This window comes from Astatotilapia calliptera, chromosome 3 (genome assembly GCF_900246225.1).
Source record: "Astatotilapia calliptera chromosome 3, fAstCal1.2, whole genome shotgun sequence".
In the NCBI taxonomy this organism is placed as follows: Eukaryota; Metazoa; Chordata; class Actinopteri; order Cichliformes; family Cichlidae; genus Astatotilapia; species Astatotilapia calliptera.
In genome coordinates, this window is record NC_039304.1 from 7,762,090 (window position 1) to 7,787,410 (window position 25,321).

At 39.6% G+C, this 25,321-nt stretch overlaps 2 protein-coding genes across 3 annotated transcripts; both read right to left on the bottom strand.

The window, feature by feature from the left end:
• Window positions 1-1,708: 1,708 nt before the first annotated feature.
• On the bottom strand, window positions 1,709-3,824 carry LOC113011936 (uncharacterized). Its single transcript, XM_026151816.1, has 5 exons — window positions 3,770-3,824; window positions 2,960-3,658; window positions 2,739-2,864; window positions 2,155-2,198; window positions 1,709-1,864 (listed from the first exon to the last, which is right to left on the bottom strand). The coding sequence occupies exons 1-5, from the start codon at window positions 3,822-3,824 to the stop codon at window positions 1,745-1,747; spliced, it is 1,044 nt and encodes a 347-aa protein (XP_026007601.1). The 3' UTR covers window positions 1,709-1,744.
• Window positions 3,825-7,127: 3,303 nt separating this feature from the next.
• On the bottom strand, window positions 7,128-8,585 carry LOC113011945 (uncharacterized). 2 transcript variants are annotated; one of them, XM_026151836.1, is made up of 5 exons: window positions 8,534-8,585; window positions 7,724-8,422; window positions 7,514-7,630; window positions 7,393-7,433; window positions 7,128-7,265 (listed from the first exon to the last, which is right to left on the bottom strand). In XM_026151836.1, the coding sequence occupies exons 1-5, from the start codon at window positions 8,574-8,576 to the stop codon at window positions 7,140-7,142; spliced, it is 1,026 nt and encodes a 341-aa protein (XP_026007621.1). In that variant the 5' UTR covers window positions 8,577-8,585; the 3' UTR covers window positions 7,128-7,139. The 2 variants fall into 2 exon arrangements, with proteins under 2 accessions (XP_026007621.1, XP_026007613.1); XM_026151828.1 differs by having other exon boundaries at window positions 7,393-7,436.
• Between the last annotated feature and the right edge of the window lie 16,736 nt (window positions 8,586-25,321).

Below are 25,321 nucleotides of genomic sequence, written 5' to 3' on the forward strand. Positions count from 1 at the left end.
CGTGTCCACATCGTATCCTGTTGAATGTACTGACTCTCACCAAGCTCTTTATTCCTCTGAGTGGACTGCATTTGATTGGCTAACGAGAAGTAACGCCTAGGAGCATCAAGACTTGTGATGTTCCACACCGATTTCTGTCCCTTTAATTTCAACTTAAATGTAATCAGGTACACTATGACATTGCTTTAACTATTGTTACTTTCATTACTTGATGTTCTGTAAATTGCTGTTTTTGATCACAACATATCAGAAAATGACAAACTGTAACAATGAATGGTACGTTAACTATTTTCATGTATTGCACCTCTGCATAATTATACCCCTGCATTATCTTCTCCAGTAACAAAAAAAGTCTTGGTCCATAAAGAAAAATCTGATTTTATATTAAATGTATTAGCAACAGCTGGGTGTGTCTATGTTAGCTAATTGTGGGCAACACTTTCTTTTAATACTCTGCACAAGTGCCAGCGCTAACACAGACAGAAAACCTGAAGAGATAACCAATGAGTCCTGGAAGAATATGGTAATATGAATATGAAAATCATTATGTCAAGATAACATTAGTAAATATATAAAATATATATTTTTTACATTGTGCAAATTTTACAGGGGTATTCACTGCTTCATATATGAAGGACTCGTGTTTAAGAGCTGATATATGGGGCGGAGCACAAATAGATTTGCTGGGAGTCATTAAAAGAAGCTCAGGCTAATCTCTAAATAGCTGCTATTTGCAGTTGGTGGTAATGTTTACTTATATTATACATGCACAGAGTGTGCAGTATGCACAAATGTTAGCTATTAAAATGACTCTTAATAATATTAGCTATTTTATTAGTACAGGACACCTGCTCATCAGGGAAATTGCAAACAAACTATTGTAATTACCAGATTGTTGTCTTTTTTTAACTACCTAAAAGAGTAATTGGTAAGCCGAGTTAAACTGTGTGGCTGCAATGTACAAAAACAATGCAGAGACTTCCTGTTTGAGACCACAAAGAGTGCAAAGGGTCCTACAGGAGTGCATGGCTCAAGTATACTGAGAGCTAAGTTTTTGCCTATCAACCACACAGACGCTAAAAAAAGACTCCCTCAGCTCTGCTGTGCGCAGACGACACATTTAGAGTAAACAACCTGCAAAGGCTTTCAGATGCCATCGATACATTTAGGGCAGATAATCTGGAAGATTTGTGTATGTCACATAATCATTTTAGACTTTGCAATGGTGGCGGGATTTGTTGTTGTGAAATGGTTGCCGCTTTGTGTGAGCAACCTACCACACCTGGAAGAAGACTGTGTTGTATGCGTCACATCTGCAGTGCCATGCCGGTTGTTTCCTCCTGACTCAGATTGTGTTAATCAGAGTGTTTCATTCAAAAATCGATCTAGAATCAAATAATGTGTGTTGAACTAGAGGGTGAAGTGCTAATTATGCGCAGGCTTTGTTAAATAAAGAGGGCTGTTCAGATCTTAAGCTCTGCAACACAAAGGTGCATTGTGTGCATACACACAACTGTGTGTATGTCGCTCGTTGTACATCGTGAATGCAATGTAAGTACAGTGACAATGGAAATATCACACCTTTGACAAAAGAACCTGGCTCAGCTGCAGTTAAGCAAACATGTCTGTTTATTTTGTAAGGCACAGATTTACATTTAGTTTACGGAGGAGAAAACCACACAAACAAAAAAGCAAAAAATGTGTCATTTTTCTCACAGAGACTACAAAGAAAACATGTCCAACTTTATTGCTTCACACTAGAATAAACACATTGGCTAAGGGTGTCCTCTTGCTGCCTTCTTGATCTGGTGGCCTTGTTTACCTTCAAAGCAGCATAATGGAGATGGTCTGCATCTTGAGATGCCTGTTTAGAAAAAAAGAAAGAAAAATGTTACCCTCGAACCAGCGAGCATAACCACTGGATGGCACATTAAAAGAAAACCTCACTTATAATAAAATTAATTTCAAAACAACAGAACTCCAAGTGAAAACTGGACATTGTGACCTTCGCAAGAATATGTAATACTGCAATGCATCGAATTGTTAAGGTGCTCTTCATTCTGTGTTTTTTTCCTTCCATTGTGAGGTCTCGAAAAACAGTTAATTTATTCACTGATATTTTTTTAAAAATTAGAACATTACAGAACAACTTACGTCTCCATTTGGATCCAAGGTCCCTGAAGACTCCGCGCGAGGGTCTGTTTATAAAAAAGAAAGAAAAAAATGATCCTTCTTTTAACTCAGTTGGCGCAGTCACGACAAAATGACTCTCCATATGTAGTCAACACAGAATTGAAGAGGACACTTTAATATACTGAACAACTGAAGCACTAAGATTGTTTCAGTAAACCACCGATGACTTAATAATAAATTAGGTATGTCCTGAGCTAATTCATTTCATTCCAGTAAACAAAATAAATAAATAACTACATTTAAGATTTTTTTTTTACATCTTTGCAATTGACAGTAAGACAAAGTACAAATTGCATTTATGTAGTAAACATATTTATGAAATGACTTTGTTAAAAAGAAAAATGAAAGAAAGAAATGTACTTGTTGTACACATTATCTGGACTTTAAGCGAGTCGACCAAAAATTTCAACCAAGTGTGCTGAAGAAACACCAGTTGATGTCTTCAGTTAATGTAACAATGAGCATTATGACTACTTAACAACTTATTAATGTCTTTCTTCCTTGTTATTGCATTCAGTAAAATGTAAAGAAGTCAGTTAACCCACCTGTGCATTTGCAGTTTTTTCTCTTGTACAAGGTATAGGCTGCATAAGCCAGGAAAACCAACAGACTTGAGTTGAACGCCAAAGCTCCGCTCAAGGCGTACACATAGATAAAAGATTCCCCCTCTTCTGTAGAGAACCAGACATTAAAAGACACCACATACATCATATTTGATTAGAAACTATTGTTACTGTTTAACAAAAGAGGCAGGAGCGGTAGCTACCCTCAATGTTCAGCTTGGCCCCATTTCCAAACAGTATATGTCCACATGAAGCCACGGCACAGTAGTAGGTCCCAGCATGAGACCGATTGAGACTCTCCATTCGCAGGTTGTACACACAGGTTTGGGTCTGTGAGCTGCGATTCCTCTCACATTGATCATTTCTGCCTCCGTGGGTGTAGATGAGTCCAGGGTGAGATTCTTCAGAGTTTTTGAACCAGTAAACACTGTGTTTTTCACTACAGGTTCCAGCGTGCACTGTACAGTTCAGCATCACAGAGCCTCCAGACTGGATGGTCTCAGGTGTTGATTGGTGAACTGAAGCTTGGAAAACCAAATCTGAATCCTTCACTTGGATGATAATCCCCTCCAAAAATTCATACACATATGAATAGCCACTTATGCAGTAGTAAGCAGCAGAGTCTGACATTTGTGCTTTTGAGATCTTCAAGTTGTTTTTATAGTTCATAGTTTCCAGTTCAAAGCGAGACTCATTCTTAAATTCATCAGTGAAAGTGCCATCTTTGTCATGCTTATAGAATTTCGACACCAGCTGTGGTTTCTGTCCCAGAGGTTGCTTATACCAGTAAAACATCACTGCAACAGTAGTTTGATTGAATGAACAATTTAAAGTTAAATCCTGACCAGCTTTAACAAATGTGATATTTAATGATGGTGATAGCTTCAGAGCTGCCAAATGAACTGAAAATAAAAGAAAATACACAGTGAACTTAATATAATAACTGGATAAGTATTGGAATTTATGAGAGACATTGTGTAGCTGTCAACAAAATTATTTAAGATGCTACTTACCTATTGATCCTGAGAGTAGATATGTCACATAGAAGGATAACAGCGAGGGTGTCATTTTGTTCAAATTGCTGTGGATCATTGAGAGAAGGTCTTTACGTTCTCTACTTATCAGAGACAAGACTGTTTTTGATTGGTCACTCAGAATGACTGAAAGATCACATGCTCAGTGCCCCCTGTAGGGTTCATTTAGGTCTATGAGACGATCTAGAAAGGAGGTAATCAAAGCAGATTTGAAAAACTTTACTTCAAAGAGCAAGTTATGCAGATTTACTGAAGAAAATGCACATCCAGTTTACATTATGGCAGGCTCTGCCTGCACATGTGACCAATCACATGAGTACTACTGAATAATTTACTCATCACTCAATTAATGTTATTCTACCAGTAAAGGTGCTTTGCAAGCTGCAGCATATGTAAATGTTCACCATTAGCATTGGCTAGTTAACATTAGCATTCTTTGAAGGTCTGAATCTATTATGCATGTTTGGTAGCCAGGTCTCACCTCTTGAGTTTGTCACCATAATGTTTATGAACAAGAATAAACTTGCAGACGGAGCCTTCACAGACTTTACAATAAACGTATCTTTGGTCATATTGTATAATGTTTAGATTGGTGTTTTTTTTGTGATTTTTTTCAGTGTTCATATGGATAAAAACTGAGAGATTTAGTGCTTTATTTTGTACAGCTTGTGTCGTTATGCAATGTCATGCAAACAAAACAGCATAAGGAGATCTATTTAATCATGGTAGAGGTGTTTTGTTTTTAATTAACACCATATGGTTCAACATGTAGAAAAGGAAGAGAAAGCATAACAGAAATGTTTCATGTGGTATTTTTAACATAGACTATATATGCATGTAACCACTGTGATGTCACCCACTGTACTACCAGAAATACACTGTCACATAGCTGACTGACACAAATCTCTGTCCTACTAAGGACATGCGTATGTCCAGTCTTTTAAAATACAAACAACAACACAAATATGCTTCATAGCAACTGTGTCTGTCATTAAACTGCAGGAACGTGCAGAAATAGAAGCTACAGTGAGACAACTCTGTTGATGACTGCATTGATTTTTTACTCTTTGAAGATCGGGCTCTGGCTCCTGGGCTGGCGTTGACATACACTCACTCTGGGTTCTTTGTTAGCTTTGTGTTAGCACGCTGTGTGTGCGGATACTTGCAAAGAGCCAGTGTAATGCCGGTGGCTGTTTCTGTTCTAGATGCAATGTACACTTTACGTAGAAACTCGTGTCCTTTTGTGCAATAAAGATAAAAGTAATATCAATATCACCACTCCTCAAACGTTAGACTGGACCACCTTTTTCTGTCTCCCTGCACATAAATGCAGGATGAAAAATACACGTTTGATGTTTTTTCCCCCCTTACTATCTATTGATTGTGCAGATAATTGAAAAACCTAATCATATCATTCTTATTGTAACTTCCTATTTCTGAATTTAGTAGAGTAATCTGCATTATAATGTATCACATTCTATTACTGTGTTAACAAAAAGTGTCATTTTTGACATAGTAACATATTATGATATGGCACATTGCCTCCAAGTCTGTATACTATATATTTTCAGTGTTAGCAGTTTGAAAATATGGATGTTTTTTAAGTGATCACAACTGACTGTATATGGCTAAACTATATTACCATGCTTGGTTCATAAATTAGCATAAACCAGTAGAACAAAGAAACGTTGTAATTAGTAACATAAATAAGACAAAATAGCATCACTCTGCTCACAAAACTGAGGCCTAGCAGACAGCTATTAGTGGTTATTGGCTAGCACACCTATCAGCCTATTGCGTGAGTGAGCCTAAATGACATTCAAACATCTTATTCATTTAAAAACAGATCATTTGTAATGATGGTAACGATTACCTATAATATCTCTGACAGAAGTTAGGTATTTCAAATTAGGAGACTATGGAAATTACTTCACTTTTGAAGTGGCCATGGAAGAATTGCATTATTTTGTTCTTTTTCTAAACTATTGAAAGTTGCTGCTTTATGTGGAAATACTATTTCTGAGGAATCTTGTCACAGTAACAAGGAGGTTGCTCGGTGCATGAATGGAAGCCCCCAGCAGACGAGGCCTACTTTAGAGTAACTAAAGGAGAGTTCAGGGTTACATGTTCCAGCTATATACTTTATCAAAAAGGAACATTTTAAGCCTAACCTTGAGAACCTAAAGTAGAGAGGTTGTCCCTCTCCTGAATCCAAAGTGGGAGCTGGTTCCACAGATGAGAGGCCTGTCCCAACAGCCCCAAGTGGTCACGGCAGATCACTAGCTGTCCCTGAGCCTGGTTCTATTGCGGGTTTCTTCTCATTAAAAGGAAGTTTGAGCACTTAGCAACAACTAAGTGCTTGTTCAAAGGTGGTTGTCGTTGGGGTTTTGTCTGTATTATTGCAGAGGCTTAGACCTTACAATAAAGGGCCTTGATGTGGCTGTTGTTGTGATTTGGCACTATATAAATAAAACTGAACTGATTTGAAAAAGTAAGCCTGCAGTCTGAGAGCAAACTGTTGTACTGGGTCGAGATGCTACTGTTACCCACCATTTAGTTTGAAATGTTAGAAACATAAAACATGTTTTTGTTTTGTTTTAATGAATGGATGCTCAGTTCATTGCAAATAATGCAGGGCCACAACTCTGGCTCTGGGTTTTATTTTTTAATATTTTATGTATTTTACAAAAACAACTCAGCAGCAGATAACTTTAAACTATAATGACTTTCCTAAAAAGTGAAGCTTTGGGTCAAGCTTCTGTACTTTTAGGGAACTGAAACTGTTCAGCAGTTATGGATGACTGCTGTTTTTACAAAGGAGCAGCTTCCTGTGCAGCAAGAAATGCATTCACACAGTTGAAGCTGAAGGTATGTAAAAGAAATCCATCTCCTTCAATCTTTTTTTCATAATCGTAGTTTATTGCCGATTGCTTTTAGTTTTTCACGTACACAGCAGGTCTTGTGAGAGTGGGCTTGCAAACATGAGAGGTTATGTGGCCAGGGGGCAACAGCCGGGTCTTCCTGTGTTTAAGCTCTCGTAGGACTTGTGTTTCCACCAGTGGAAACTTATACTCTGTCGCTCACATCACCTTGACCACAGAAGTGAAAGGTAAACAGTGAGAACTTACTGTAGCTGTGACCTGCATTTACGAAGGTATTAATAGATCGTGGGGGGGTTATATGCTTCTCTACACTACATTTGGGTTCAGTTTGATAGTCTATGTATAACAATGCTGAGCTATGTGATTTTGCTGAGCTCACAAAAGTCATTAGTCATCCAGCTGGTACATACAAAATATATTTTATTTTACATGATTTTACATTTGGCAGTGTGTATCTTTGCATCCATTCACACTTTTCTGCTCTTTACTCTAGAGTACACACAAATATTATCCAAGTTTTCTTCTTGACGATGTTGTTTACTGCTCCTCTTCAGACTCAGAGCTGCATAGTGGAGGCTGTCTGCATCTTGGCTCTGTTAGTGACGGACAAATGGGGGGATTGTGTTAAAATATAACTGGAAACATATCATATCTAATATAAATATAGCATCTGCTTCTATTAAAAACATGTGAGCAGATTATATAGGCTTTTTCACCTACCACTGCATCTGAGACTGTACAGGTTTGATGAGGAACAGCTCCTGCTAATCAAAGAAAGTAAATAAGCATGCTAGTCACATAGTTAGAGGATTATTATCATTAGAGATGGCAGAGACCTCACCTTTGCAGACAGAGCACAGGTTTTTCCTAAGCTTGTACATGATGAAAGCCAAGACAAAGAGCACAATAAAGGAACCTCCTAATGCCGCGCTCAGGAGATAAACTAAGACAGGGGAACCTAACACACACACAAAACAGATGTTACACAGTCGGTGTTTCACAGATTGCTTGAAACAGTAGTATGAAGTCACCCTCCTGCAGTATCACCTACCTGCAATCTCAACCTTTGTTCCATTTCCAAAAATAATCTCTCCACAGGAGGCCAAAGCACAGTAGTAGATCCCAGCATCAGCAGAGCTCACTGACTTTATTGCAAGATTTAAAGTGCAATTTCTCCTGTGAGGTGTTTCCTGTGAGATGTCTGCACACACGTGTCCCTCGCTGGGATACATGACTGTAGACTGAGAAGCTCCATGCCTGAACCAGTAAAGGTTCAGCTCTCCTGCACATGGTTCAGCTTCCACTGTACAGGTCAAGTTCAAAGAGTCCCCCAAGCGAAGCGGCTTCAACGTTGGCTGGTCTATTGCAGATCCAATGCTGGTCGCTGGTGATTTGACATGAAGGAAAACTCCTTGTCCAAATTCAATAGCGTTAAAGACTAAAACCCCACAGTAATACGTCCCTGAATCTGACAGGCTGAGGTTTGTGATTTTGAGATATTCTTTTTTACCTTCTACAAGGACTTTAAACCTGTCTTTATACTGTGCATAGATATCAGCTTCTGGGCTGTGCTTCATCCGAGTTGATATGATGTTAGGTTTGCCACCCAGGCTTTGCTGGTACCAAGAAAGGAAAGTTACAGCATCATCTTGACAAACGCATGTTATTGTTACATTCTCCCCGACTTTAGCAATCTTGATTCCACTCTCCTGAATTACACTTGAGGTCTTGTGAGCAGCTAGCACCTGACCTGGACAGAAGTGCATACAATTGTTTTAATTATATCTTTAACATCTCATCAGTCTCTTTAGAATTTACATCCTTGAAAAAAGAAACTGTGAAAAAAATGCAAAATACTCACAGATTTTATAGAGAATTGCAAGAAAAACACAAAGAGGCATCATCTCTGAAGCTCTGCAGTATGTATCGTGTGGTTTTACGGACGCACCCAACTCTTATAGGAGACGAAGACTGATCGTGATTGGCTAAGCTCAATGGTTGGTTTTCAATTCAGAACTACAGTTTGTTTCTTTCCAAAAGATCAGACTGATCAGGTGACTGGAGGTGTGATTGGGGTCAAGTCTTTTTTGGTGACATCATTGTTGCTGTGTTTGTATTTGTTCTGCAACACATCTAGGGTGTTTTTTAATATCTGATCTATAGATGTATTTTTAAGTCACAACACAATTTTTCATAGTTGCATGAATTTGTATGGGGAGGTGTGTTTAAACAGTTACGTGGGTTAAGAGGGAGTGTTAGTGGGGGGAGACAGAAAGTAACGCAGAAATCAGGTCAAGAAGTTTAAACCATCTAAAGCGAATACTGACATGTTATGGTTAATGGCAAAATTGTCTATGCTGTGATCCACTTAATGACCATAAGGGCGGAATTCACATTTGTTCCTGTACTTGTAGACATTTTAAAAATCTCAGATTTATATGGTCATATGTGAAGAAATTGGTGTACAGATGTTTTCCGGATTGACAATGGTTGGAGTGTTTGGCGATAATTTGTGGACAACCTGAAAAATGAAGCTAACTTGGAAGTGACAAAAACTGCAGTTCCCCTGGGAACCATCTGAGGCTGTCTGAAAGTATTTCAAATTGAAAAGTGATTAAAAATGACTTTTAGGTTGCTCCTGGGTCTCCAACTCAGCATTTTGAGTTTGTTCTGGACTTTTTAGCTACATCGTAGTTCTTGTTATATTCTTATTTATAGTTCTTGGTTTCTTGTCTCATTATGTTAGTTCCCTTTTGTGTGCAGTTTGTGCTAGTTTCATCTCTGTGACTTGTAATCAGCGTCTCCTGTGTGAGTCAGTGTTGTCTCCATGTTTGTTACTGTTTTTAGCTCACCAGTTGTGACCCCGTGTCTGTCTGGCCTCTCTGTGCCCTGTCTTTGTGGTTGTCTGGTTTTCCCTGTTCTTTCTGTCAAGTTCATAAATATTTAATCTTGGTTCCTGTGTTAATCTCTTCCTGTTCCTGTAGTCATCTCTTTGTGTTTCGTCCTTTTGTGTCCTCTTGAAGTTTGTCATCTCTACATGTTTGTTTACATCTTGTCAGCTAGTACCTACCCTGCTCTATCAGTTTTTCTTTTCCTGTTTGTTTTCTGCCAGTTGCCAGCTAATAAAGCTGAGCTTTGAGTTTAATTCTGCCTGCTGAGACCTACATCTGGGTCTGATCTTAGTCAGCCACATGCCTGTTTCATAACACTTGGATTTGACTTGGACTTGTCTGCCCACACAAAGAAAGGTATTCCTAAACTATATTGATGAAAGTATTCCCTCACCCACTCAGAACATTAAATTCAGGTGTTCCAATCACTTCCATGGCTACAGGTGTATAAAATCGAGAACCTATACATGCAAAATGTTTCTACAATCATTTATGAAAGAACTGGTCGTTCTCAGATTTCCAGCATGGTACAGTGATAGAATATCGGCAACAAGACCAGTCATGAAATGTCTTTGCTACAGTAAAGTGTTTTAAAAAAGCAGGACTGGTTGGGAATGACAGCAACTCATAAATGAAGTGTTAGGTCACATAAAACCACAGAGTTGAGTAGGCGCATAGTGCGCAAATGTCACCAACTCTCTGTAGAGTCAATCACTACAGACCTCCAAGCTCCACGTGGCCTTCAGATTAGCTCAAGAACTGTGCATAGAGAGCTTCATGGAATGGGTTTTCATGGTCAAGCTTCATCCAAGACTTACATTACAAAGCAAAACTCAAAGTGTCCGATGCAGCACTGGACTCTAGAGCACTGAAGCCGTGTTCTCATGCTTGTCTGTCTGGCAATCCAATGGGCGAGTTTGGGTTTGGTGGTTGCCAGGAGAACAGCGCTTGTCCAACTGTACTGTGCTAAGTGTAAAGCTTGGTGGAAAGGGGATTATGGTGTGGGTTGTATTTCAGGAGTTGGGCTTGGCCCCTTAGTTCCAGTGAAAGAAACTCATGGTGGTTCAGCATACCAAGACACTTTGGACAATTTCATGCTCCCAACTTTGTGGGAAGTTTGGTGTGGAAGAACTTAAGTGGGCTGAGTCCCTACCTCAACCTGATGGTTGGTTTGATTACACAGCGAGGTTTAACGTAACATTGCTTTTGCAACGCTTGTTTATTTCCTGTAGTTTCACAGGTTCTGTGCACATATGTTTGGTCAAAGATCGCACTCTGTGGGTGGACAGGGCAGTGACAACTGGAGGAGAGACAGATGCTGCTGTGTTTTTCTTTTCTTTTTCTTTTTTTTGCTGACAGATGTTGATTTCACTTCATGCCACTGCAATAAAATGAACTCTGATGTTGAACTTCTACAACTGTGCCATCAGCAGCGTTCTGACGTATGGATTTCTAGTGTGGTTCCCCAGCTGCACCAAGGCCGATCAGCAAGCACTCCAGCGGGTGGTGAAAGAAGCTGGCAGAATTATTGGAACAAGTCTGCCAGAGATCAGTAATATCTTCCCCACTCGCTGTCTGAGGAGGGTGCACAGTATCCTGCGGGACCAACATCACCCTGCGCGCCACCTTTTCCATCTGCTGCCCTCAGGGAGAAGGTACAGGTCTATACAGGCCAGAACATCCAGACTGGCCAACAGCCTGTATCCACAGGCTGTGAGGCTCCTGAACACTCTGCCCCCCTCTCACGGACAATAACCATATCCAACTTCTTAATAGCAATGAACTGGTCTGCATTGGTGCATCATATCTTTATTCTCTTCCCCCTCCTGCCCCCCCCCCCTCTTTCTTAAATAGATAACTATCATATCTGATATCATATCTCACAGTACAATAATATTGAATGGGTTGCATTGTTGTATTTTGTCATGTTTCTCAGGTCTTTGTCTGAATTTCTACGAACATTATTGCTAAGGATTGTCTTATTGCATTGGAGTCACACTGGGTTAAATATGTACACTTGGGTTTTAAGGGGTATTTATTATTTTCTTCTTTTTTTTGGGTTGTATGGAAGCCCCAAACGCAATTTCATTGTTCTTGACAATGACAATAAATAAATAAATACTAAATACTAAATACTAACTAGAAATTCATAGAAAATTGCAGGAAATGTGCATTATTCAACCCTCCACCCATCCATCCACTCACCCACCCGCCCACACACACACACACACACACACACACACACCATTGTTCTCTTCTTTTTTCTGGGTTGTTTCAGTTTTGTAATGAGTGGCAATGTACTTTCAAAAGGTGACAAAATATTCTGGTCCATTCCCACAAATGTTTTGGATGTCAACGTAAATGCACATGACTGTGAAGTCCAGACATTTCACCAGTAACTGGCAAGAGTACATTGAAGGTTCACTCTGACAAAAATGACTCAGGGTGCCAGATTAGAGCCCCTGGTAAAAGATTCCAATGCACACTTACATGCACTTACATGTTTTTGGTGGTGAAAAGGGAACAATCTTGACTGTTGTCAGGTATTTTTATCCATTTTCATACTTTTAGCTAACGTAGCATTTTCATTGGCTCCTTTCAGCTTCGCACTTGTCACATTTAGTTGCATTAGAACTTCACCAGGCAGAAGTAGACTACTGCGTGTGAATCATATAAGTCTTTTTGATCTTTGTGGTCAGGTACTGTTTTAAGAAAGCTGCGGTGAAACTTCTACGACTGTTGACTCAGAACAGATGCTGCTTTACTGACCAACAGTCTTCTCACTTTAACCCACACTTCCTGAGTAGTGCAAAGTGACAGTAAGCTGTGCAATGCTCACGGCTTCTTTGACAAGCCAGAGCTACAATGGAAACATTTTGTTGTCGTTCTTTTACGAACAGTTGAGAGGAAGTCGTGTTGCAGGTTAAAAGCGACAACTTAAGGACCACTGGTAATGAAGAGAAAAGGTGTTTAGGTAATTTTGGCTTGGTGGACAAGACTTTTTCTTTCTCTCAGTTGTCATTTTATTGTCTTCTGTTCTCATGTTGAACTTCTCCAAAAAGCATGGCCAGATGACATTTTTCCACTTGGGTCATCTGGCCATGAAGTCTTTATTTTTCCAGTCAGTTCACAAAAAATCCAAAGCAGCATACTTTATTTAAATAAACTGCAAACATGTTATTATGTATTTTCCAATTCCTTTCACTTAGAGTGAGCAGGGTTAAAACAGAGATATTAAGAAGTTGCTCTTTGAAGCTATAGGTTTAGACGGCCAATGCAGTAAGAAAAAAGAAATGAGCGGATGTTTTGTGTATTTGGCTCTTCCGTGTTCAAATCATAAAAACCAAAGTGTAGCTGATGTAATTATGCTTATTCTCTGCCTTCAGTTTTAAAGGGTGCATGTAAATAGATGAACATGTGCAGTTTAAAAGCTCCAATTTTTTATTGGGACTGTGTTAAAGTAGCTTTGTGTGAATATACTTTAAAATTATTGAATACTGAGCCTTGGTGAGACCACCCTCAGTTCATCCTCTGGTAGAAACAAGCTGTTTTAGCTCCTCCCGCTTTAAGGGTACCCGCCCTTTAAACAAACTCTTCTGATTGGCAGCCTGTTGAGCAGCATGTAGGTGGTGCTTCTGCGCTTGCAGCCAGAGATGTGTGGCTGAGATGACCATATAAAGAATAATCTCTCACAGTCACTCTCACTTGCTGTACACAGATAGAAGAGTAGAAAAACACAACAGTAATGGATTGTTTTGTTTCGTGACTTTAAACTTTGGCTGTGTTGAAATCCTCGTATAAGCATGTCTTGCCACTTGGTAGTTATTGTGAAACAATTTGGTATTTTTTTAAAGCGTTGAATTCTGATGGTCATTTGAATATAAAAATCATATAGCATCATCAGTCAAACCAGATTTTAAAAAGTAGAAATGACACAACAGAATATAGGGGAAAGCACAGTAGGTACATGAGGCTTGGTCAGCAAACTTATTTTGTAGTTTTTTGTTCATATATTTGCAGTACTTGCCGAGTTTCAGTAGACCCAGAGAAAGCTAGAAGCTATCGTGGTTTCCTAAAACAATATTAACTCATCATTTACCAAAATGTTTTAAAACCATCAAAAACTATGAATGTAGACTGAATCCATATTCCAAATAGGTCAAAAACACTGTGAACACCACAATGGGGAGGAGTATGTATGTTTTTCCACTGTGCTTCAAGAAGTAAATTCAGGTCACTCGGGGGCATTTCCATTATCACAGTACATATGCGTGCCTGCACTGCTGGGCAAATATCTCATTTAGTGGCCCACACTTAAAGCATTTTGCTTAAATTAGTTTGTGAAAAAGGATCAAAAACAGGAATATGGTAGCAACTTAAAACCAAATGAAATGTTTTTTGCAAAATAAATTAAAATAATTATAAAAAAAAACATGGTAACAGAGAACAGAAAGTAGAGCCAGGCCCCTACAAACCTTATCATATTGCTCCTCCTCCTTCCTCTATATATTCAAACAGGTTCAGCTCTGCATCACTTCACTACTGTTTTTTCTTTGTGACTTGACTGTGGGGAGGTTTTGAACTTATTAATAGACATAAGTGTCAAAGCATACGTGAGAAGGAGAAGTGACAGGTCACAACTGTTACTGTGAAGCAACTGGAACAAACAAACAGCATAAAAAAACAACCACATAGACATCCTGTCAGGACGGAGGAGCGGTGGGTTGTTTGTGTGGGGGGACTGGTGAAAAAACCGCTGGGCTTAAACTCGCTGTTAGATAGGTTGACCACAGTGGGAACTCAGTAGCGAGATGTGTTTTTGCATTTCTTATTACTCAGCCGGCTGAAAAACACATCCGTCTCAATAGGAAACAAGACCAAAGTTGAACAAACATCCACTCCTTACGACCCTCTGTTTGTTTGTTTGTTTGTTTGTTCTTTCTGGATAAATAACATGATGTCAAATGAAGTCATGACAGTCATATTTCATCATGGCACCAGGTTAAAAGCATAACTTCCTGACTTACTCACTTATGAAATTCCATAATTTCATAAAAAAAGTAGCACTGTGCTCCAGCAGATTGCTCCACTGCTTCTTTGCTACCTTTCTTACACAATAAAGAAGAAAAGTGTTTGTTTTAAGACATCAGACGTTGTCATGATCGTGGGGTTTCGGGGGGTTGAACAAAGGGGGCAGCGAGTAGCTTTTTATGTCAGTCAACCACAACAACACATCTAAACACCTCACTGTGTGGGTGGATTGCTTTGTGTTTTGAACAAGACACGTCTCACAAACATCAGTCTTTGATATGTGGAGACAAGTATCTTGCCTTTGTGGTGAGCTTACCTGAAATAACATATATCTCACCACTTAGCTATCTAGTGGTCACGGCCACATCTAAGCGTTGTGTGATTGCTTGAGCAAAATGTTGATCTTTTCACAAGTTTACCAAAGCACAATAATGGTGGGCTACTGCCCTCTGCTGGTCTAAAGCGTAACTGATATTAAATTGCAGGGTCCACCCAGTTTACATATTAGTTTCTATCTGATATGTAAACTTTAAACTGATCTGTACTTCCATCCATTGTTTTAACATTTATTATGTGACTTTTGTTGCCATGATGCCAGGTCTCTCTTGGAAATGAGATTTTTAATCTCAGTGAGATTTTTACCTGGATAAATAAAGGACTAATAAATTAACCATTTTGTGCAAAAATAGTTTATATAGTTTTAATGGTTTAACAACTTTAATCTTTTATTATGCATTGCTGTGCTTTGATCTTAGCATATATATAGATTTAGATTCACAAATGCAAAGTTAGGTAAGGGTTAAAAGAACAAGAAAAAATAAAAAAGATTTAAAAAAATTTTTAAAAATAGATAAAATAAGGATAAAAAAATTAAAAATAATAATTAAAAAAGTACAAATAGGTAAGTGAAGACAAGTGTGGTATGCAGATGCCGATGTAGAGTCTGATAGCAGTGGGGACGAAGGAGTTGTTGAGTCGGGATGTTCTAGATTTCACACTTCTGAACCTTGGTCTATGAAGGTGTAACCTATGTTGGGGGTGTGTGGGTTCTTTGAGGATGGAGGCAGCTCTCCTCTGCTCTGCAGAGAGGGCAGCGGAGTCCTGATAATCTTCTCCACAGTTGTTATCACTCCCTGCAGGCGTTTGCGGTCCATAGCAGTAGTGCTGCTGTATCATGAAGTGATGCAGCTGGTCAATGTGCTCTCCACAGTGCAGCTGTAGAAGCTGCAGAGGATCTTGGCCGACATACCAAATTGCCTCAGCCTGCTAAGGAAATACAGCCGATGTTCACCTTCAAATCAAAAGGTTTGCCTTTCTACTGAAACCAACATGGTTCATAGGGTGACACTTTCACTTTGAAGGTGAAATTCACTTGTCTGGTTTCAGCTTGGTGGTAAGCTAGTGAGTGGTGTTCAGTGTCCAGGTGAGGTCCTCACTGATGTGGATTCCCAGATATCAAAAGCTGCTCACCCTTTCCACTTCACGCTCCCGGATAAACAGCGGCTGGTGAGGCCTCCTCTTCTTCCTCGTGTCCACTATCATCTCCTTTGTCTTATCAGTGTGGAGGTTAAGGTTGTTGTCCTCACACCATGACCCCAGACCGGCCACCTCTCTCTTGTAGGCCACCTTGTCCCGTCCCGTGATGCGCCCGATCACTGCAGTGTCATCCGCAAACTTCAGTATGATGTTATCTTTGTTGGAGGCGACACAGTCGTGGGTGAACAGGGTACAGAGGTTGGGGCTGAGGAGGCAACCCTGTTGGACACCAATGTTTGTGGTAACGCTGGCTGAAGTCTTGTTGCCAGCCAAGAAAGTCTAAAAATTCTTTCCACACTATGCAGGAACTGAGTCCCTGTTGTCATGAGAAGAAGGGTTGGGGCCTAAACGCAAATCTCTCAGACAGACTAGCTGAGAAAGAGGAAAACAAACCCAAGAAAGGATTTAAAATAAAGTCTTAAGGCTTCAGCAACGGTCGGCAGAGGTTTTATGTAAGACACCAACACGTCTGAAAGGACTCACTAGCTTACCACCAAGCTGAAACCAGACAAGTAGAATGTTCACTTTTAAAGTGAAAGTTTCACCCTATGAACCATGTTGGTTTCAGTAGAAAGGCAAACCTTTTGATTTGAAGGTGAACATTCTCAGTTTTCAGTTTGTGGCACACTTTTCACTCTTTCTCTACTGATTAAGAAACTAGTTGGCAAGTGTTTGCAACCAAGTCAGCGTCTACTGTGCACACTAAGAGCAACTGTTTCTGCTTGTGACCATAGGTAGGTTAAAGTGCAGCACCATATACTTCCTGGCAATCATGAGGTCACTGGCAGACTGTAAATTTGGATCTCTGTGCTTTAGAAAATGAGGTCCCAGTGACTGCCAGCAACTACATACAGGATTCCAAAACACTGAAACATGTCTTTAGGGCTTTGTAACTGGGGCCAAAGAATCAACAGGGAGCACAGGGTGAACAGGACACTCCAACATACCGAGTGCCAATCACAGGAGGTTTTGGAAGGGAAATGTGGAACATAATCAGAGTAACTAAAATCAGACAAAAAGCCCACAATAAACAAGACATGAGTGTCAATAACTAACAAAATAACCACACAAATATGCTTATAAAGTGATAAAAAGTCATAGTGAGAAGAAATGTGATCCCCTAATAATCCTCTGATAATTGTGATAATTTTGTCATTCTTTTTCTAATCCTTTATGTGTAGAGTGCTACTTAAAAAAAGTAAAAGTAAAAGAGTAAGTCCAAAAAAAGTTTAACTTAAAAAAAAACAAAAACAAATTTAATCACTCAGATGGTCTAAAATTGAAAGTGATTCACATAAAAATAGCTGTTTCCTGTGGCACATGACGGAAACCCACATCCGTACGTGATTCTCGCCCAGAGATCATATTCAGCGAGTGTGTATTTTTTCTGTTTTTCTAACAGTCACTGTATAAAGGCCTGCATGTGTTGCGTTTAGGCAGGGGTGTCAAACATAAGGCCCGGGGGCAGGAATCAGCCTAGTAAAGACACCAATCTGTGCCACTGGATAGCTTCAGAAAATGTGAAGGCGTACACAGATTTAAAATGTCAAAACATTTTTACTAATTTAACAGCTTTATCCATATCAGTAACATTACATTCAGTGGTCGAATGTTTGTGGATGCTGGAGGCATTTCCGCTCTTTGTTTTGATCATTGCTGAGGTCATTACTCAAAACTTAAAAAGTAATGCATTACATTACTTAATTACACGCAGGAGAAAGATGTTCTTTATGCTACTCGATAAGTTGCTTTCATGTTACTGTGTAAAATTATCTGAGAGTGTAAGAACCAAGAAGCAGGATCGATATGCAGGCAGACTAAGGATTCTGGGGAATTGGACTACTGGGAACCAGTTCTCTACAAGAACCGGTTCTCGATTCCCATCTCTTTTCATACTGCATACCAAGTAATTAACTAAAACAGAAACAATTAAAAGACAGATTTATTTTTTTTTATTAAAAAACAAACACATAGAAAGCACACATTTAACATGTAGTTTTACTGTTTGGGTTGCTTAATGTCAAAAATGGGCTGTATGTGGCCCACGATGTAAAATGAGTTTTACATCCCTGCATTTGGAGGACATTTGTCACATTTTTCTAATAGGGGTAATTCACAAGTACAATAAATATGGGGATTCAGCCAGTAGATAACTGACTTACCAACTTTTACTTAACTATTATTAATATCTGGTTTTCTTCCACACTATGAATATCTCCTGTCTTCCTCTCCACACCCCAACGTGACAGATGTCTGCCACTCTTTTAGCCTGGTTCTGCTGGAGGTTTCTTCCTGTTAAAAGGGAGTTTTTCCTTCCTACTGCTGCCAAAGCGCTTGTTTATAGGGAGTTGTCTGATCGTTGGGGTTGTCTCTGTATTAATTTAGGGTCTTTACCTTCCAATATAAAGCACTTTTTCTCTTTTTGCTTGCCTGCCATTAACTCTGCTCCCTTAGCTGAACAATAACGGAAAGTTAAACTTAATATTTCCCTGACACACATATGCAATGTGGAGCAAAGCCTCACAAAGTAAAAGAACAGATAAATTTAGAATAAAAACAAAGACACAAGACAAGCACCACAAAACCCTCAAACAAAATCTCTAGACCCTGGAATCTAGTAAGGTTTGTTTCAACATCAAGACTGTTTCTCTTAGTTTAGAAAAATAAAGTTCATATATACACTACAAGTCAAAAGTTTGGACACACCTCATTTAATGGTTTTTCTTTTTTCTTTTTTTCCCTTTTTTCACTGAAGGCACACTGAAGCAGCATGGCTACCACAGCATCCTGCAGCGATATGACATTTCATCTAGTTTGTGTTTAGCTGGACGATCATTTATTTTTCAACATGACAGTGATCCCAAACATACCTCCAGGCTGTGTGAGGGCTATTTGACCAAGAAGGAGAGTCAGTGCTGCGTCAGATGGCCTGGTCTCCACAGTCACATGACCTAAACCCAGTTGAGATGGTTTGGGATGAGATGTGAGAATGAAGGCAAAATAGCCAACAAGTGCTCAGCATCTCTGGGAACTCCTTCAAGACTGTTGGAAAAACATTTCAGGTGACGACCTCATGAAGCTCATAGAGAGAATGACAAGTGTGCAAAGCAGTAATCAAAGCAAGGGGTGGCTATTTTAAAGAATCTAAAATACAAAACATGTTTTGAGTTATTTCAAACTTTTTTTTTTACTTGTCCAACCTCTGGTAAAAAATTAATGCACAGCTTAAATGCTCACAAACAACTCAAACCCACAGGAAAAGTTTAAGAAGTGAAATTTAGTTGGGTCACCAAATGTAGGCTCATAAATTTTAACGTATATGCTGAGTTTCAGTAGAGTTAAGAGTTGAGTTAAGCTAGATTCCACTGTGATTTCACTCAGTGTGCACAAATGAATACTGTCTGAAAGTAGTTTTGTTCCAAAGACATGAAAGAGTGTACATCAAAATGTGTTTCCTGTAATAACTTTTTTCCTCTTTAAAATAGGCCAGGAACACTGAGTTGGCTACTCGTTCACCACTTTGGGCAGCAGTGGCATTGTGTGGTGAAACTGGGCGGTTTTGTTTTGGGGGTTTTTTTCCACTGTGTTATGAAAAAGTGAATTTAGGTCACTCAGCCACAAACAGTCCTGCCCCTAATGTCTGCACTGTTGCACTGTTGATCAAATAACTCATTTAGGTGCATTGCATTGGAAACATTTTTGCAATCCACCCACCCAACCCTCCATCCATCAGTACATCTTGAAATTTATTCCACTTGGAGCCTAATCCTCTTTTTTTTTTTAAATAAACAACCAAAACTAATCGAACAACCTTCTTTGAGAAGTTAATATTAACCAACATCACAGATGTAGGAGAGACAGTGGCCATAATTTTGACTTGACTGAACAAAATCACTCCACGTGAGACGTTCTAATTGCAGAGTAGATTGGGTCGTTGACTGTGTCCTTTCTTTGTCTCCTACTTGTCTCAATCTTTTTCTTGAAATTCACAGTTGCATACTGCACAACAGCACAGTCTTCATTCTGTGGGAAATACAAAAGCCATATGATAGAATTTGTCCATATACAGTGCAATGCAAAAGTCTTCATCCACCCCTCATTTTTTATATTTTACTAGGAAAATGTGAAATGTGTGGAAATACAGTTTAAAAGACAACGGCAGGCTTTGCACAGTTCCAACAAGTTTGAACATTTTTGTATGGACACTCTAACCCTGTTCAACACAGCCTTAACTCTTAATCTTTTTTTGTAATTTATTTAGTAGTCTTCAGGAATAGTTCTCCAGAACTGAAGAACACAAAGCTCTTCTTTGAACGTTGGCTGGTTTTTATTCTGTTCTCTGTCAGGATGATCGGGGCTCTGGGGCCAGTTCATGACTGATAGTGTTCTACTGTTTCTTTTTCTATACATATAGGCTTTTACTGGACTAGCAGCATGTTTGGGATCATTATTATTAAAAATGAAATGGATTAAAATCTCAATCTACCTCTTTATTCAATCAATTTTGACAAAATGCGCAACATCATTGGCTAAATGCAGCCCCAAACCATGACAGAATCTCCTCTGTGGTTGATAGATGGCTGTAGACATTCACTGTCATGTTTCTATCCTGACCTCCTCCATACATACTAACGATGATGTGAACTGACATTTTCTCATTTTGATTTTTCACTCCATAAAACCTGCTGCCAGTGGTATACTTCAGGTTTTTCTCATCTGATGGATTAACTGAAAGACCGGATGCATCTCTCAGGAGCTGTGTCAGGTCTTTGCTGGTGATTTTCTTATTTCTTAAGAACACGATTCTCATTTCCTACTCATGCATGCAAATATTTATAGACACGCTGTATTGAGATATACCAAGTATTTGGCTCACAGATCCTTTTGTCTTGTTGGTGCAAAGTTGCTATTTTATTTCTGTCACGCTGTGCTATCTTTGGCATATTTGGAAGCTTCAGCTAAAGAAATAGGAAGAAATTATGTGCTGTGCCTAAAGATATAATTTAATATTAGTTCATTGTCAGTTTTGGGGAGTAACGGAAATACAAGATATGAGTAACTATTCCGTTACAGTTACCGTTTAAAAAGGTGGTATTCAGAATGCAGTTACTTTGTTGAAATAAATAGATTATACGGAGGTCTTTTCCTGTTTCATATGTTAGGCTATGCTCTCTCTATTTTTGGTAATTCCACGTCGGTGGAAACCAAAACAAAACACGCATTAAGTGGCTCTAATGCTTGTGTCTCAGTCTCGCGGCCCATGTCAACTCTCGCATAATGATGTGAATAAATATTTTTAAAAAATATTATTTAAAAAAATGATTTAATATGAAGGCAATAGGTATAGTGTTACAGGCACAGCCCTAAACAGTGTAGCCTCATGGGCAGTGTAGTCCGTGCTGCTGGGAGAATGGACTGCTATACCCGTTATGTGTCTGTGAGCGAGGGAGGGAGAAAAAGGAAAACTACGAGCAGTCACCAACCAGAAAAGTGAGATGGAAGTGTGTAAATATAATGATAACCACTGCAGCCAAAAAGAGTGCCTGACGAGCCCAGTTGTAAGTAAGCTATTAAGACTCGACTGTACACTGTGTTTGTGTTTTCCTCCGAAACAACAAATTCCGTTGGTGCAGCCTTTCAACACCACTCTCTGTCTCAAACTTGACCCAGACAACAAAGTAAAGCTAGTTTTCGGTTACGAGCCCGACACGAAACCCGACATATTAGCTAGAGGTCCCTTTACTACGGTTCGGAGCCGCAGACCTGTTTTATATACGCGCGGAATAGTTTCTATCCGGGATCGCTGCAAAAAGTTCAGCCTCATCTAATACCCACCCTACTGTCAGTGGCGGTCCTAGCCTGTTTGGCGCCCTAGGCGAACACTCCCTCTGGCGCCCCTCCCCACACACACACATAAAACCATAAAACCATACCGAACTTCACCAGAGAAATATACACACTCACATATGAAGAGAGAGAGAGAGTATGCATAGTATGCAAACGGCTACCAAACAGCCATCATAATTCGTCATACAATGAAAACAGGAGAAATCAACAATTGACAATCACTAATTAATATTAAAATATGTAACATAATGTATTGTTTGGAGTTTAGTCTGTTACTGTTACCGTTTTTACCATTTCGTTTTGGAGCAACTGTAACCCACATTATTTCCTTAAGGATTTATAAAGTATTCTGACTCTGATTGTTTCAGGATGACCTGCCATTATCCAATGACACATCTGCTTACCTGTATCCTTTGCTCGTTTCTCCTCCTCTTCTTTTCTCTTTTTCCTAAACTGAGCACCTGATGGCTTTGAACTTTTCTTGTCCATCTTCCATTGGTTTTAATTTTGCACTCCAGTATGAACACCCATCCCCCAACTCGAGGATCACCACAACATAACCTAACAGGCCTACACCTTAGTTCACAGATTTGCTTTGTCTAAGGTGTATTTCTGGGATTTCACACAACCCAGGATTCAAATAATGAATACATTATGGTCTTGGAATTACATCATTATGAATGAAATGTGCTCTATTTGGAAGCAGCCGGCCCCCCTCCCCTTTCCACAGGTTGTGTGTGAGACTTTAAATCATCAAACTGTAAATTATAAATTGTTATTGATCCCTTTACCCCTAGTTTATTGTTTGTTTACTTGCACTGCTGTAACTGGAGCCTCGTCGTCTCGTCTCTCTAATTACTGGACTGTATGTAGCAGAGATGACAATAAAGTTTACTTTGACTTCAGCAGCAAGCAGGCGCCCCGAGGGCTCTCGCACTCACTTTACGTGTATAGAATTTCGAAAAAACATCGATGCAAATAAGTCTGCATCAGGATGTCTGGTGTTTTCGTGTTTGTTGGTTTGTTTTTATTTTGTTTTAATTTGGTTATTGGTTATTAGATGCTGCTCCAACCAGCCAGAGAATCCCCCGCCGCCCCGCCCTCTCCTCCCTGTGGAGCAAGCAGCAGGCGCACCTCGCAAACGGAGGGCGCCCTTACTCCCAGCAAATGGGCGGTAGAAAACCGATCGGTGCCTATGCCATTCCCAATATGCGCTGGCATGACGTCGGGGCAGCATGAATACGAGTAATTTTTTTTTATTTGTTTTGTTTTTTTGGGGTTGTTTTGCCGATGCCCATGATGTTGCCCCCCACCATGATGCCGCCCCAGGCAACCGCCCATGTCGCCCGTATCAAAAACCGCTACTGCCTACTGTTACTCATTTTACATTAAGATTTCAAAATCTAGTTGTTATTGGTATGGCGAGTATTCTTCAGTAATAGTAATAAATCACACAACAATAGGACATTCATGTAGTTGTAAAAAGCATGATAATATATTAAGTAATCCAAAGTATTCAGAATACGTTACTCTCATTGAGTAACGTAACGGAATACGTTACAAAATACATTTTGGGGCATGTATTCTGTATTCTGTAGTGGAATACATTTTAAAAGAGACCTTCCCAGCACTGTTCATTGTTAAGTTGCGTGTTATGTGTTGATACAGCACTGGTTCATCCCTTGATAATTATTCCCCACAGTGATCAGGCACTGGACTGAAAATGACTGAAAAAGCCATTCAAGTCCAAAGAAAAACTCTTGAGAAAGCCTGAAGAACTATTGCTCAAGACCATTTAACAAATGACCACAAAGTCTAGCTGCTTTGAAAATGTAATGTGAAAATGTAAGAAATCAGAGGTGTTTCAAGACTTACTGTACTGTGCTTTTTCTCATTTACTAACCTCACAGTTCGCAGTGTATTCTGAAGTATTAGGCTGTTGAAGTGACCCTTATGAAAGAAATAGAAAGGAAAGAGAAATTTAACTGCTGACATGTTTTATAGTCATCAGAGTGCTTTTATGATAGGCAATAGTTACCTTTAGAAGGACACTTTTTTCTCTGGACTATTTTGCAGAGGGTACCACAGAAGATTACATTGAAAATAACTGAGACAACCAGAGCTGCAACCACAGTCTTAACCAAGACGGGGACAGCTTTGTCCTGTTTCACTGCAAAGACATAGAAAGCAACGTAGAGTAAGCAAAAGAGGAAAATAAGAGGGTGAAAGAAACTATAATAGGTTTCAGTTTTAACACATATGTTCCTCACCTACGACATCCAGCCTCGTGCCTTTCCCAACAAGCACCTCGCTGCATGAAGCCACAGCACAGTAGTACGTCCCGACATCAGACCGGCTCACGTTCTTCTTTGTGAAGCTGTAAACGCATCTCTGTGCAGAGCACCTGGACTCAGACCTCTTCGCACACTGGCTGCTGCTATTTGTGTGGCTGTACATGATTCCCAAGTGAGAATCTACTGTATCCTTTTTGAACCAGTAAACGTTGTCTTCTTCGGCACTGGATCCTTTGAGCAGCGTGCAGTTCAGTGTCACCGAGTCTCCTTGTTGCACAGAGTTTGATTCTGGCTGCTTTAGGAAAGTCCTGTGACTGGGCTCTGAAAAAGTGTTAAAACACATGTTAAAATAGGAAGTGCAAGAAAAAAAAGCAGATTTGTTTTTATATTGTTAATATTCCCAAATCTTAAAAACTTTCCACATTACCTCTCAGGACCAAAAACGTTCCGTCGTCAAATTTAGTGACTGAGATGCTGGTCTGTCCACAGTAGTACATGGCCGAGTCAGAATCCTGAACATTAAAAATGTTCAGACGATAGAAATCTTCTCCACTATCAACTGAAATGCGTTGATTGTTTTTAAACCCGGGGTGGAAGCTGTTGGAGTTGAGTAAATGTTTGTAGAAAGAGGATATGACTCGAGGTGACTCTCCTATGACTTGCTTGTACCAGGAGAGATATTTGGCCCTGGAGGCAAAGGAGCAATGAAAAGTCACATTATCTCCAAGGTTAGCGTAGAGGAGCGCACCATCTGGAACACAAATCAAGATTAGTTAGAGACTCCACAAACACAAGATAGAGAGATTTAAGGCAATTGCAACTCATTTACAGCATAAATGAATAAAAAGTGAGTGTGAAGGACTTACAGGCTCTAAAGAGAGGAACCAGGAGCACGTAAAACCTGAGCATCCTTTACTCTCACTTCACTGTTCAACCTCTTCCAGCACGAGTGCAGTTTGAACAAAGGAGCCACAGAGAGAAGTTACAACCTCAGCAGAAAAGGTGTAGACGTAACAGAGGTGTGGGTGTCAGTGCTCATCCACAGAAGGA